General features: G+C 36.7%; 1 protein-coding gene across 1 annotated transcript in view; it reads left to right on the top strand.

The window, feature by feature from the left end:
• LOC110035876 (beclin-1-like protein) overlaps positions 1-6,161 on the top strand; it is a 48,334-nt gene extending 42,173 nt beyond the window's left edge. Inside the window, exon 11 of the mRNA XM_020740190.1 lies at positions 5,773-6,161. Within this exon, the coding sequence (XP_020595849.1) occupies positions 5,773-5,995 (223 nt within the window). The 3' untranslated portion in view covers positions 5,996-6,161. The remainder of the gene's footprint in view (positions 1-5,772) is intronic.
• Positions 6,162-12,761: the final 6,600 nt, after the last annotated feature.

Raw genomic sequence — 12,761 nt, 5'->3', positions numbered from 1 at the left:
ATATATATATTTATATATATGATTTTTCCATCAACCGATTCCCCTCTTATTTAGCTTGTGTTCAACTTGAATTTAGTTTGAATTATGTCAAAGTTTAAGTTATTTAATAAGTATTTTTAAAAATCAATTATAAGTAAACAAATAAGCATATTTAAAATTATAAATTATTACTTAAAAATATAAGAGCGAACAAAAATACATAAAGAAACTCAAATTCTATGATCACAATGACAAGTTGCAACTCAAATTAAGTAATTAAGAAGGCATGATATAAATTAATTTGGCCATTGGATTGATTACTTCACAAATTTACGGCCTCTTAAAGTCCTTTTAATTCATTTGATTGGTTAATGGACTCTTTATTGTGTCTCTTTTTTTTTCCAAACCCTTTTATGTTTATTTCCAATTCTATTGGATCTATTCTCATCTTTGTGCAATAATGAATTTCATTAAATGTTGAGAGCATTAATTGATCAGTACAGTTAATTAAATTGAGAAAAAGGGGGCATTATATACCTATCTATCTCCTAAACTTTGATACATACGTACATAACACTCAGATCATTGACATCACGTAAAAAAATATCACCAATAACTTTTTAACAGTGAAATACACCTTTTATGCTTAAGTATTTACTAACAAGGTGTTATAAACATAAATATCAACCCCCCAAAAAAAAAAAGCAAACAGTTGGTGTGGCCAACCAACAACAACAACAAAACCTTTTTTCCACTAAATGGGGATGGCTACTTTTTCTCCATTGCATCCTATTTAGTGTCATATTTTCATTTAAATCTAATAAATTAAGATTCTTTTTTATAATACGCTGAATTCTTCCTAGGTCGACCTCTGCCTTTCTTTACATAAATCGAATCTAAATATCTACTATTCTAAACGAATCATCAGTTGGTCGACATTTAATGTGCCCAAACCATCTAAGATGATTCTCTCTAATTTTGTCCGTCACTGGAGCTACACCAACCCTATCACGGATATATTCAATATTCATTTTGCAAAATTAATAATTTACATTATTATGAATCCACATTTGAACCTAATCATTCTCATCACTCATCACGACAACACTTAACTTAGTTTTATGCTTCTCTTTTAAAGGCCAACATTCAGCGCCATAGAGCATTGCAAGTCTGACCACAATCTTATAAAATTTTTCTTTCAGTCGGTACTTTTCTATCACACAGTATGCCCGAAGCATTCCTCGACTTTAACCAACCAACTTAAATTCTACTAATAACATCCCCTTCACTTTGAACAATAGACCCGAGATATCTAAAGCTTTCACGCCTTTTAATAATTTGATCACGCATAGTTACATTTCTGTCACTAGAGCTACTACTACTAAAATCACATTCCATGTATTCAGTTTAGTTATACCTGAACGAAGGCCTTTAGACTCCAAGGTAGACCACCATAATTTGCATCGGATGCCTTGATTTTTATGCACAAAAAAGTAGAAATTATAGTTGACCAATTGTATAAAAAAAGGTTTTCTTGGAATTTCTGAAAACCATCGAGCAATAGTACAATTTTTCCTAATAATTATTATTTAGTTTAGTAATATTTGTAATTTTGTATTCAGTTTAGTAATTTGTAACTTTGTATTGCTCGAAATTTCTGAAAATCATCGAGCAATAGTACAATTTGATCAAAATAATTTTTCCTAATAATTATGTATTCAGTTTAGTAATATTTTGTATTGATTATGGATTTTCTTACTTCATTTTTTTCTTTAATACAGAAAAAGAAATTGTCTATAATATTAATTACATTTAAGCTACATTAATGCCTAAACTTTTCATTCAAATGGATAGAAAACCATTAATTTTAATACACGATGTTAAATTTTTTTTTTTCATATTCTCATCAAAGCATCTTATTTTGATTATTATCTGTATCTCCATAATCAATACAAAATATTACAACAACAACAACAACAACAACAACAAAGCCTTAATCCCACTACGTGGGGTCGGCTACATGAATCCTTGTTCTCCATTGCGTCCTATTTAGTGTCATATTTTCATTTAGTTCTAGTAAATTAAGATCATTTTTAATACAATAAGCCCACGTCTTCCTGGGTCTACCTCTGCCTTTCTTAACACAAGTCGAATTTAAAACATCTACTCTCCTAATCGGATTATCTAATGGTCGACGTTTAATATGACCAAACCATCTAAGACGACTTTCTCTAATTTTGTCTGTCACAGGAGCTACACCAACCCTATCACGAATATATTCATTCCGCATTTTGTCTCTAAGTGTAAAGCCACTCATCCACCTAATCATTCTCATCTCGGCAACACTTAACTTATTATTATGCTTCTCTTTTAAAGGCCAACATTCAGCGCCATAGAGCATTGCAGGTCTCACCACCATCTTATAAAATTTTCCTTTCAGTCTTAGCGGTACTTTTCTATCACACAAAAGGCCCGAAGCATTCCTCCACTTCAACCAACCAACTTGAATTCTACTATTAACATCCCCATCTATATCACCATCGCTTTGAACAACGGACCCAAGAATCTAAATCGTTCACACCTTTTAATAATTTGATCAAACCAACTTATTAAACCAAATAACAATGAAAAAATAAATATTATTACCAACTTCCAATAGAAAATTACAACAAACAAACATAAATCTGAAATTGCAACAAACAACAACACAAATTCACCCTAGGATTAGATCCAGAGGTGGTAGTGGTCAGCAAAGTGAATTGGTAGGGACAGCAGGCTGCTGAAAGAGCAGAAAAACAGCAAGCTTGTTGTTTTCTAGATGATGGCAGCGAAGGAAAGGGGGTGGCAAAGGTAGGGATGGCTGGAACAGCAGGAACCCACAAAAAGAAGAGAGTTTGTGTAGTGGCAGCAAAGTTGGATGACTAGATAGTAGCAAGAAACAACAGTTGTTATTTGGACGGCAGCAGCAAGATAGGAGGGATTGAATAGTAGGAAATCAGCAAGGGGATGTGGTTTTGGGTGGTGGCAGCAATGGAGGGAAGCAAAGGAGGGAATCGGGAAGGATGGGGAAAGGTAGAGAAAGGATAAATCACTATTTCAAGAGCGAGATATAGCGGGAGCACTACTCAGACCCTTCAAAACAGCCTTAGAAGGTTAAACCAAAGAAGTCGGCAGCTGTCTCAAACAAACACACGCAAAAACTAACTTTAATACATTATGAAAGCAAATTTATAATAATAGAATAACTAGGGGTGGGCCGAAGGGACTGGACGTCACTCCACACTAAGGAAAAGTCTAGATGAACCACTCCAGACAAGCAGGCCCTCCGCCCGCTTTCAAACACGGAAAGCATTCCGCCTGCTTTCAAACGCCCCGCGTCAACACACTGCTGCCCTAATTTCCCCTTCATTTTTGCTCGTTCATGTTCCGCTGGCCCCTTCTTCTCTACTTACCGCATGAGTCCACGCTTCGTCTCCTCCTAATAAATTTAGCATTACAAAAAGGATAAAATGTAAAATCTGGCGATAGCTTAAGCCATAATAGTTAAATCATTGTCTGCATCAAAATTTTGATGTCCTTAATTTTCATAAAATTTACTATCATGCACCCTATAAAATCTAAATTGATTATTCCTACCATAATGATTGTTGTGCTCATGAACATGTCAACATTAAAATAAATGGTTTCATAATATTATGATTAGATTCAACTTATGCGTCATGTGCATGAAATTAATTATTTTCCAAGCTCCAATTCACTACCTAGCATAATTGATATCACTCAATTTTGTTTATTTACAAGTTGAGCCATTTGATTTTACAAAGTAGTCAAAATCTCATCCTTTCAACGAACTGTAATTGCATCTAATTCTGCAATGATGAGTCCTAGTATTTTTTATTTTACAACTCTTAATTTTAAAATCTAAAACTAATAAACGATGTTGGGTATTTAAATTTTCACTTGGAATGACTTTACAATCTTTACAATCACGACGATCTCTTCTTCTCGTAAGAAAATAATCAATTTGTGTTTTATTAGATTCACTCTTATAAGTAATAAGATGTTCATCCCTTTTCTTGAATAAAGTATTAGTAATAACAAAATTATACGCTAAAGCAAAATCTAAAATAGCTCTACCTTCTTCATTAGTTACTCCAAAACCGTAGCCACTATGAATATTTCTGAAATCTTCTACCACTCTACCGACATGTCTATTTAAATCTCCTCCAATAAAAATTTTTTCTTCAATAGGTATCATTTGTATTAAGTCTTCTAAGTCATTCCAAAATTTATCTTTAGACCCTGTATCTAAACCTACTTGAGGAGCATAAACATTTATAATATTAAAAATTTTAGAATCAATGATAATCTTAAGGGCTATAATTCTATCATCAACTTTATTAATTTTTACAACATTATCTTTCAAACTCTTATCTATAATTACACCTACACCATTTCTAGTGCGACTCTTACCAGAATACCAAAGTTTAGAACCTAAATTATCAATCTCCTTAGCCTTTTCTCTAACCCACTTAGTTTCTTGATTACATAAGATATTAATTTTCCTATAAATCATAATATCAACTAATTCCATTAATTTACCATTGAGAGTGTCTATATTCCAAGATATTATTAGGTTAATGGACTAACTTTTTTACCCGCATTCGCCTGTAATGTGGGAACTCTTGCTTATTTAACACTACACTCGGGCGCCGGTGTAGCGGCCCTTGCACACTTTTCACTGTATTTAGGCTATACAGCGCGTCGCTTCCAGGGGACGCCCTAGCACTTACACAATGATCAAAAGGATTCATGTCATAATTTTTTTTTCGACAAGTTTTACGCCGGCTGTCGACTACCTAACGCAACCCTCCACTTTTCTCGTCCGGGCTTGGGACCGGCAACGACAGTGTTAAATCGATACAAAATATTATGAACTTAATATTGTTTTTTATACAATTCTAATGTAATTGAAAGCTCATAGTTCAGCTATTTAATTTCCTTTTTTTTTGTTGTGAAATGCAATCTTTATGTTGATTTTTGATACGCTGCGGGCTAGATTCTTCTGTTTAGCGTAGGGGGCACCTAGCAGGAACTACAAAATTAATACTCTGTTCCGATCATGAAATTTGATGAAACAGAAGATTACAACGACAACAAGAAGTCATATCCCCCTAAGTTGGGTCGGCTATGAAATAGAAGGTTGTAAAGCAAAAATACTAATAATAATAATAATAATAATAATAATAAACCTCCTGTTTCATCGAATTTCTTGATGGGGCATTTACATACATGACCCAATTCCTATATATTTACATATCTGACTCAATTTTCTTTTTTACATTTATACTACCCAAATCTTTCATATCACATTAAAAGTACATACTTTTAAAAAGTGTAATATACTTTTTCATATATAGGTAAGGTGGCATATATCTAAAAAAATGAACTTTAGGTGTTAGATATGTAAATTCATAAGAATTAAGTGGTATGCATGTAAATCTATCTTTATTTTTTAGTGAAATTTACATACATACCACATAATTCTTATATATTTACATACCTAACACCCAACATTTGATATTTACACTTAAAAGTTTTGGTGTCATCAACCTGTGCATGAAAAAGGTGGCAATGGTGGTATTTTTTTATGTAATATTGAAGATTTGAGTGGTGACACCTAAATATGAATGTTTAGTTGTTAGATATATAAATACATAGGAATTGAGTGGTATATGTCTAACTCTCTTATTTTTTGGGCTATTTTTTATATTATTATTTTTTATGATGTAGGATTGAAAACGACAAGGTGGAGACTTACACCATAACGCAGAGTTTCAACAAGCAGGAGAACTGGACTAAGGCTCTTAGATATATGCTCTGCAATCTTAAATGGGTCCTTTATTGGTTTGTTGGGAACACCAACTTCCAGTCCTTATCAGCTTCAGCGCATCATTCTGAAGCTCCTGTGGTTGGTCCTCTTCACTCCAAAAAATCTACCCGCACCAGAACATGATCCCTGCATGTGAGAACTACTTATTTTTCTCACTGCTTTGTAAATAGATCACAAATCATTCACAATACATTTATGTATAATATTTATTTAAATACAGTTTCTTAAATGACTTTTTTCTTTTAACATATAAAATTGAGACACAAAATTACATGAGCGAAAATTGATTCCGAACATTTCTGATATAAATTATATTAAGTAGATATATATTGTTGAATTACATCAGCTATCTTGGTGGTAGAGGGGCCCGTTCCTATCCCCAACTCGTTCGATTGGAGAATTGCGAATTTAGCTGACCGGTAGAATTCTTTGGGGAGGCGAATTATGTCTCTCAGATGCGGCGTTTCCGCGGCATGAAAAACTGACTAGTTTCGAGCCTGACTTTGATCGCTCTCGGTGAGCCCAACGACGCCATACCACCTTCATCCTATACGAGATGTCTTTGCGATTCGTGATAATATTTTTTTTTGATGTATGTATTAATTAGAGTTTCTCTTGTTATTTGATTGCGAAAATTGTAATAAGGACAAGAGAATTTAATTTTTGAATCAAGTTCATGATATTCATGACCACTCGATGCACAATAATTAATTACTTCTTGATCCGTGCAAAGTTGTTATATAGATGTGGACAGATGTCTTCCTAGCATTCTTTGTGGTTTATCTTCCAAATTCTAAGCGATGCGGAGTATTGAGGGTGGAAAGCTGCTTGAGTCTGTCATCGAGGGGGCCGAAACCTTGATATTGCAGGCCATGAAGAAGAGGGCGAGGACAAACTTTAAGGACAACTTACTCGGGTAACATGCCGCCAATGAGAGGAAAACCTTTGACCCTGTGGTGGAAGTAGGGTCATTTGATTCGAATACTGATTGTTATGCGAAAAGTTCTCTGTTGGTGAGGGACGGTTTTTCATTAAAATTGTCACGTTTCGAACAAGCGATCTTCTGGTTGATGATCGAGCCTATCAAGGCATTTTCCCTCACATTCTTTCGATATTGGGTGAGAATCAGGGTCGAGAGCCAACGCTGGGCCTAATACCTTTAGAGGTTCAGGCGTGGATAATCATGGGATTACTCCTAATCCTTCTGCAGTTGGTGCCTACAACTCACTTCTCAACCTTCGTGGTGGGAAAGAATATCGGGGGAGGTTCATTCATGATCACCACTTCGGAGATGGACGGGATGATGGATTTTTCCTCTGTTGAGGGCTCTAAGACCCTCCTCATGTTGAGAGGGAGGTTTCTAGCGCTGTAGTTGTTATGGACACTGGGGAATTCGGGATCTCACGCAATCTAGAGGGTTGCTTCGTGACAAACCAACGAGTTTGGAGAGAATAGTCGACATTCTAGTGTCGTCTGGTTTAGCTCTAGCTTCGCCTTCTCAAGAGGAATTGTCGTCTTTAAGGATCGAATTAGCTGCCATTTGAGAGGAGTTGTCGTCTTCTCAACTGGGTGTGTCCTGATTGAGGCATCGGTCGACTATTTTGTGAAGTTTTTTCTATCCGGGTAAATAATTGTAATGAGACGTTTTGTCTTGTCAATTAACATATGCATTTACCAATGTTATTACCTTGTTTATTGTTACGATGTACATATAGATATATGTGGATATTTGCAATTTTATTTATTCAAATTTTTATCAATAAACATTTTGATTTGATGCCTTTCCCATGCTTTGATGTGACGAAAAGACTGTCCAGTCCTTGTGATGCTTCCGCTTTGTTTATAACTCATAAGTTAGCTAGTTGGAACTCTTAACTCCTTTCACGATCCCTATCCTCTTCTTCATGTGACCGTTCTCTTCTTTTCTTCTTCCCTGCCATATGGCTTCTACGTATTCTTCTGAGCTCTTTGGTGTAAATTCTCTTTCCGCATCAGCCATCATTTAAGAGAAACAAGCTAAGATCTTGCACTAATCGTTCGCCTTTGGCTTGGAAGTCACTTTGTGTGCGGCTTCTTTGTGTGCGGCTTCCCAAGGGTAAAAGCCAGCAGGAACTTTTGATGATAGCTTGGTCATCTACACTGACCAATTTAGATATGTGCTACATCTGCCATTCTGTAGCGAGATGAGGTCTATCCTCAACGACTACGGTATCATCCCCGCGCAAGTCACTTCGAACTCCATTGCCATCATAATGGCCTTCGTTGTCTTCTTACAGTAAGTCACGCTTCCGTGGTCGATTGAGCTACTCTTATTTTTTCGACTTCAAGATCGACTGTGATGGATGTGCACTGTTCTCAACTGGCCCTAAGCTTCGGGTGGTAGCGGTCGAGAATAAGGTGAAGGACTGACAATTTAAATTTGTGATCGCTACATCTTGCCGCGGCTGGGGAATCTATTTTCGGCCCATCACCAATAAAGTGACAAGGCTGGGGTTGTTCCCGAGGCCCATGCGCATATACACGAAAAAGATTAGAGGGAGAGAACTCTCCGTCTACCAATTCACTGATCTGGGCGTCGTCGACGGGGTCCTGTGATCCGGTATCTCCGGGGATTTGACCGAGAGTCTTCGATAGGAATATAAAGAAATTAAAAAAAAGATGGTTGAACCAGTGAAGGCAGAGGAGAAGAAACCCAAAGCAAAGAAGTCTTTGAGGAGAGACAAAATTGCTTCCCAATCGAGGAAGTCTCCAAGAAGGTTCGACGCCGAACATGTTAAGGAGTTTTATCTCAGTTTCATTCTTTCTTTCACCCTTTACCTCTCTTATCCTTTCGAACTTATGGAAGGCGATTGCAGGGACCACGACTTCACGTCAAGAGACATTGTCTAAAGCTTCAGGATCTCAGGAGTCGTCTTTTGGGGAGGAACTTTCTCCGGTTCCGTTGAATAGGTACGAGGAAAAAGTGGCGGCGGGCGTCGCCTATATTGATCTCTGGGGGAGGGCTGCTACTCGTCTTGTGTCGCCCTTGTCGGTTGTTCGCGCTTCTGGAGATGACACAATTTTAGAGGAGGAACTTCTGGAGAGGGTCGACCGGGACTTGAAGGGGATGAGGTCCGTGGAGGTGGAATTAGCTCCACTTCCTCCATTTGAGATTGGCGGGTCGCCCCTGAGGTGAATTTCCTGGTTGGACGGGTCAAATAATGTTTATGGGAGTTTGCGGGGTAGATATCTTATGATGGATACCCAGCGGGATTGGTTTACCGGCCTTCTTAACAGAGAGGCGATCGACCTTCTATACCATATGACTGAGGTAATACGGTTGGACAGCCCGAACTTCATCTTGGCGAGCATGTTCTATTTGGCTCTGTGTTAGGTGTTGTACATTTGCTTATAAACCAATCGCCACCAAGCAGTCTTGTCACCGTCGTTGCCACCATTAGGACAGTCAATAAGAGATAATATTTTAATATTTCACTTCGTGTCCCTCATTTAGCACACATAAGAAATGTCATCATTTCCCTTGCCTTCAAGACCTTTGTCTTATACTAGCCCAATGATCTATATGTAACACAAACAAATATCTCCAGTTCCTCATAAGAATTTGAATACCTTATGCAAGGCTCAAACCCTTGAGCATTGAGTTTAACTGTAGGATAGCAGGATATGGTATTTTATATGAATTTGTGAATTAACGGTTCCCAGACCATATCTTGATGCATCCCTATGAGTTTTGACGATGAAATTTCTCCAATAAAGATCAATAAATTCAAATGTCCTTTGAAGTATCCAAAATTTTAAAAAGATATTCGGGGCATAGCCCTAAAACAACACTGAAATCTCTTGGATCATTTCTAGTTCATTTGACCTTATTGTCCTGTTGGATTAATTAATCCTGATTAAATTAGGGTTTAGTTGTAATGTTTTAACTTGTGTTAAGTGAAATTTGGTGTTCGGTTAACCCATGAGTAAGGTAACTAGCCATTCATTTGAAGTTATATTTAAAAGTTATGCCCTAGGGATAAACATAGTTATTAAGGAATCTCTTACCCTTTAGATCAGTTTTGGGCTGATAGTGTTTCAAAGATAGTTATAATTGATTGCATTCACCTTTCTAATCCTCATTAAGTCATATTGGATCAAATTTAGTTCACTTATCAAGCTCTTAAGTCCTTTGAGGACAAACTTGTAAATTTAAAATTATTAAGAAGCAAGGTGTTTATTCCTTATTCAAAGATCAAATCATCGCTTAATTATTGATTGTTGACCTCACTTTTGTTGAGGTCTAGCCTTTCTTCCATAGGAGCCTTGGATCTAGCCACAAGACCTTCTTGTTGACTATTCTAGAGCACCGGTGATGGAACCCTACCCCATTAAAAATTCTAAACGCCTCTTTACTCTTGTTGGAGTTCCACATGTTTAGTTTTGAACTCTAGCACTTAGAAGGCCGAGATCAACATGGGTCAGCTTAAGGGGAGTCCCCATAGGACTGTTAGGCCTTAGAATTAGCCCCGGGTGGCTTGGTCTTGGTCAGGCTCACACACAAATACTCAAACCCCTCACACGCATTTGCAAAACCCTTAAATCAGTCACATTTAACATTTTCCCACTCTTTTGGAAACTCATGTGGGTGGTCCCCAAGCTATTAGCCTTTGGCTAGGGTGGCCAGGACCAACACATGGAGGATTCAAAATGAGCTTTCTCTTGGTCTCATGGCACCAAAAGAGTAACATCATGATGGTCACATTTAATTACCTTCAATTTTAACCAGACATCCAACTCTGGATTTCTACACAAAATTTTCATAAAATTACCAAAATATCCCAGGAACCCTAAATTTCTCAAAAATGTCCAAATTCCCAAATTCTCTCTAAAAAATCATATCAAACCACTGAAAACCATTCAAATTGTTCAAGAAACCCCATTTTCTTTAAAATTCCCAAAATACTCCTAATTTTTCCAAAATTACTAAAATGCCCCATACCAAAAAATTTACCAAAATTTCCAAATTCACTCCAAACCTCACCCAAATGAAACCTAACCACCTAACAACTTCAATTGCACCCAAATACAACAAAATTGGCCAAAATTCCCAAAATGCTCCTAAATCTCTATCAAACCCCCAAGCTTATGTCAATTAAGCCATTTTCGACCTTCCCTGAACCAGCTAGCCACCTCCCCTGGCCTGTCTGGTTGACCTATTCGCCTAAAAACCCAAAACCAAGAAGTCTCCCCCATGGTTCAAATCCAAATTGCATCCATCTGTTGTGGAAATCCCCAATTGGTCAATTGCACCTCTTAGCCCTCCACCTAGGTAGCATTTTGCACACCTGGCTTGCCCTGCTGGCCACCATGGCCATGGCTATAAATTGAACCCCCCTTAAGGCCAAATGAGAAGAGATGCCAAATTCTTGGGGAAATTCTATCAAATTGCTTTCAGAGTTTCTTGCAGCCCTAAGTGCAATCCCACTGTTCTCAGCCTCTCATTTTTGTTGTGTGAGCTCAATTTCACCACCCAAAATCAGGACATTTTTTGGCCATCCCACCAAACTCCACAAAACTCCAAATTAACTATCCCATAAGCTACACTAGACCTCAAAACCACTTCCTCAATCAAAAGCCTCTTCTCTTGAGCCCTCTGCACTAGACCTTGACCAAGGCTGCACTACCCTCTGATTGAGCTCCTACACCAACCCAACCACACATCGACTCAACACTTCGAGGACATTTGTGGGACCAAGACGAAGCTACAAAACCAACCCACTTGAGGCCTCAGCTCTTGGGAAAAGATATAGCTTGAAATCCCTAAATTTTGGTTAGGTTTCATCAATTCTGAAGTAGACCTATATTTCATACGCATGTAACCGTATAGATGGGTTCATCTGGCTTAGAAGATGGCATAGACATAAATTCCATGCATTTTGGTTGAGCATCGAGCGAGCTTTTAGGTCCAAAAGTTGAATAGTTCTCATGTTTGGGCGTGTTTGGGATGATTACTAGGAGCAATCAGATAGCGCGTGTATCGAGCCAACAATCTAGATCGCGTCAGATGAAGCTACGGGACATGAACCGCGGGACTTGTGACAGGTTTGCGTGGAAAGCATAACGAATCAAAGGCCGCCGCGTGTACTTTCAGAGAAGCTTAGAATGCGCTGGTAGCTGACGCAGATAAGTAGAAAATTAGGGTATTTATGATTTAATTAATTATGGAAAATTTAAAATTCATAACTTGGTGTAGAAAAATCATAAAAATAAAAGAAAAATACCCATATGCTCAGTGTATAGAGGAGAATAATGTGGGATAAAAATAAAAAAAGATTTATTAAATATTTAATTTTTAATTAATTAAATACATAAAAACTTCTTTAAATCATAGTTAATTAAATAATAATCACCATAAGGTGAAATTTGGAGTGCTTGATCTTCATGAGCATAGGAGTGTTCCCAAAATTTTCCAATGTCAGAAAACACCCTTAAGATTGAATGCCCTAATTTTTCAATGTTAACCACCTTTTCTTTAATTAAAAAAATATAAAAAAATTAAAATATAAGTAAGAAAAATATTAGAATTGGTTTGGTAGGTTCACTGCGGCCAGAGGACCTTAGGAAAAGTAAAAATCTAATTTTAAAAAAATTGAAAATGTGTTTTATTATTTAGAAATTAATAAAAATCACTAAAAATTAGAAAAATACAATGTAGTTAAAAAAAAAATCACCAAAATGATCAAAGATGAAGCTAATCATGTAAAAGGTCCCTATAAAAAAAAATGGAAGCCATAAAAATTATTTTTAAGGTAAAAATGAATTTTCTAAGTAAACATGAATTTTAGCTTAAAATAATTATATAAATTAAAATAAAAGCAGAAAATTATGAAAAGTGGTTTGGAATGTT

Source organism: Phalaenopsis equestris, unplaced genomic scaffold (assembly GCF_001263595.1).
Source record: "Phalaenopsis equestris unplaced genomic scaffold, ASM126359v1 Scaffold200479, whole genome shotgun sequence".
Classification (NCBI taxonomy): Eukaryota; Viridiplantae; Streptophyta; class Magnoliopsida; order Asparagales; family Orchidaceae; genus Phalaenopsis; species Phalaenopsis equestris.
The sequence above is the reverse complement of the archived record's forward strand: the minus strand, read 5'-3'. Positions and strand labels throughout refer to the sequence as shown.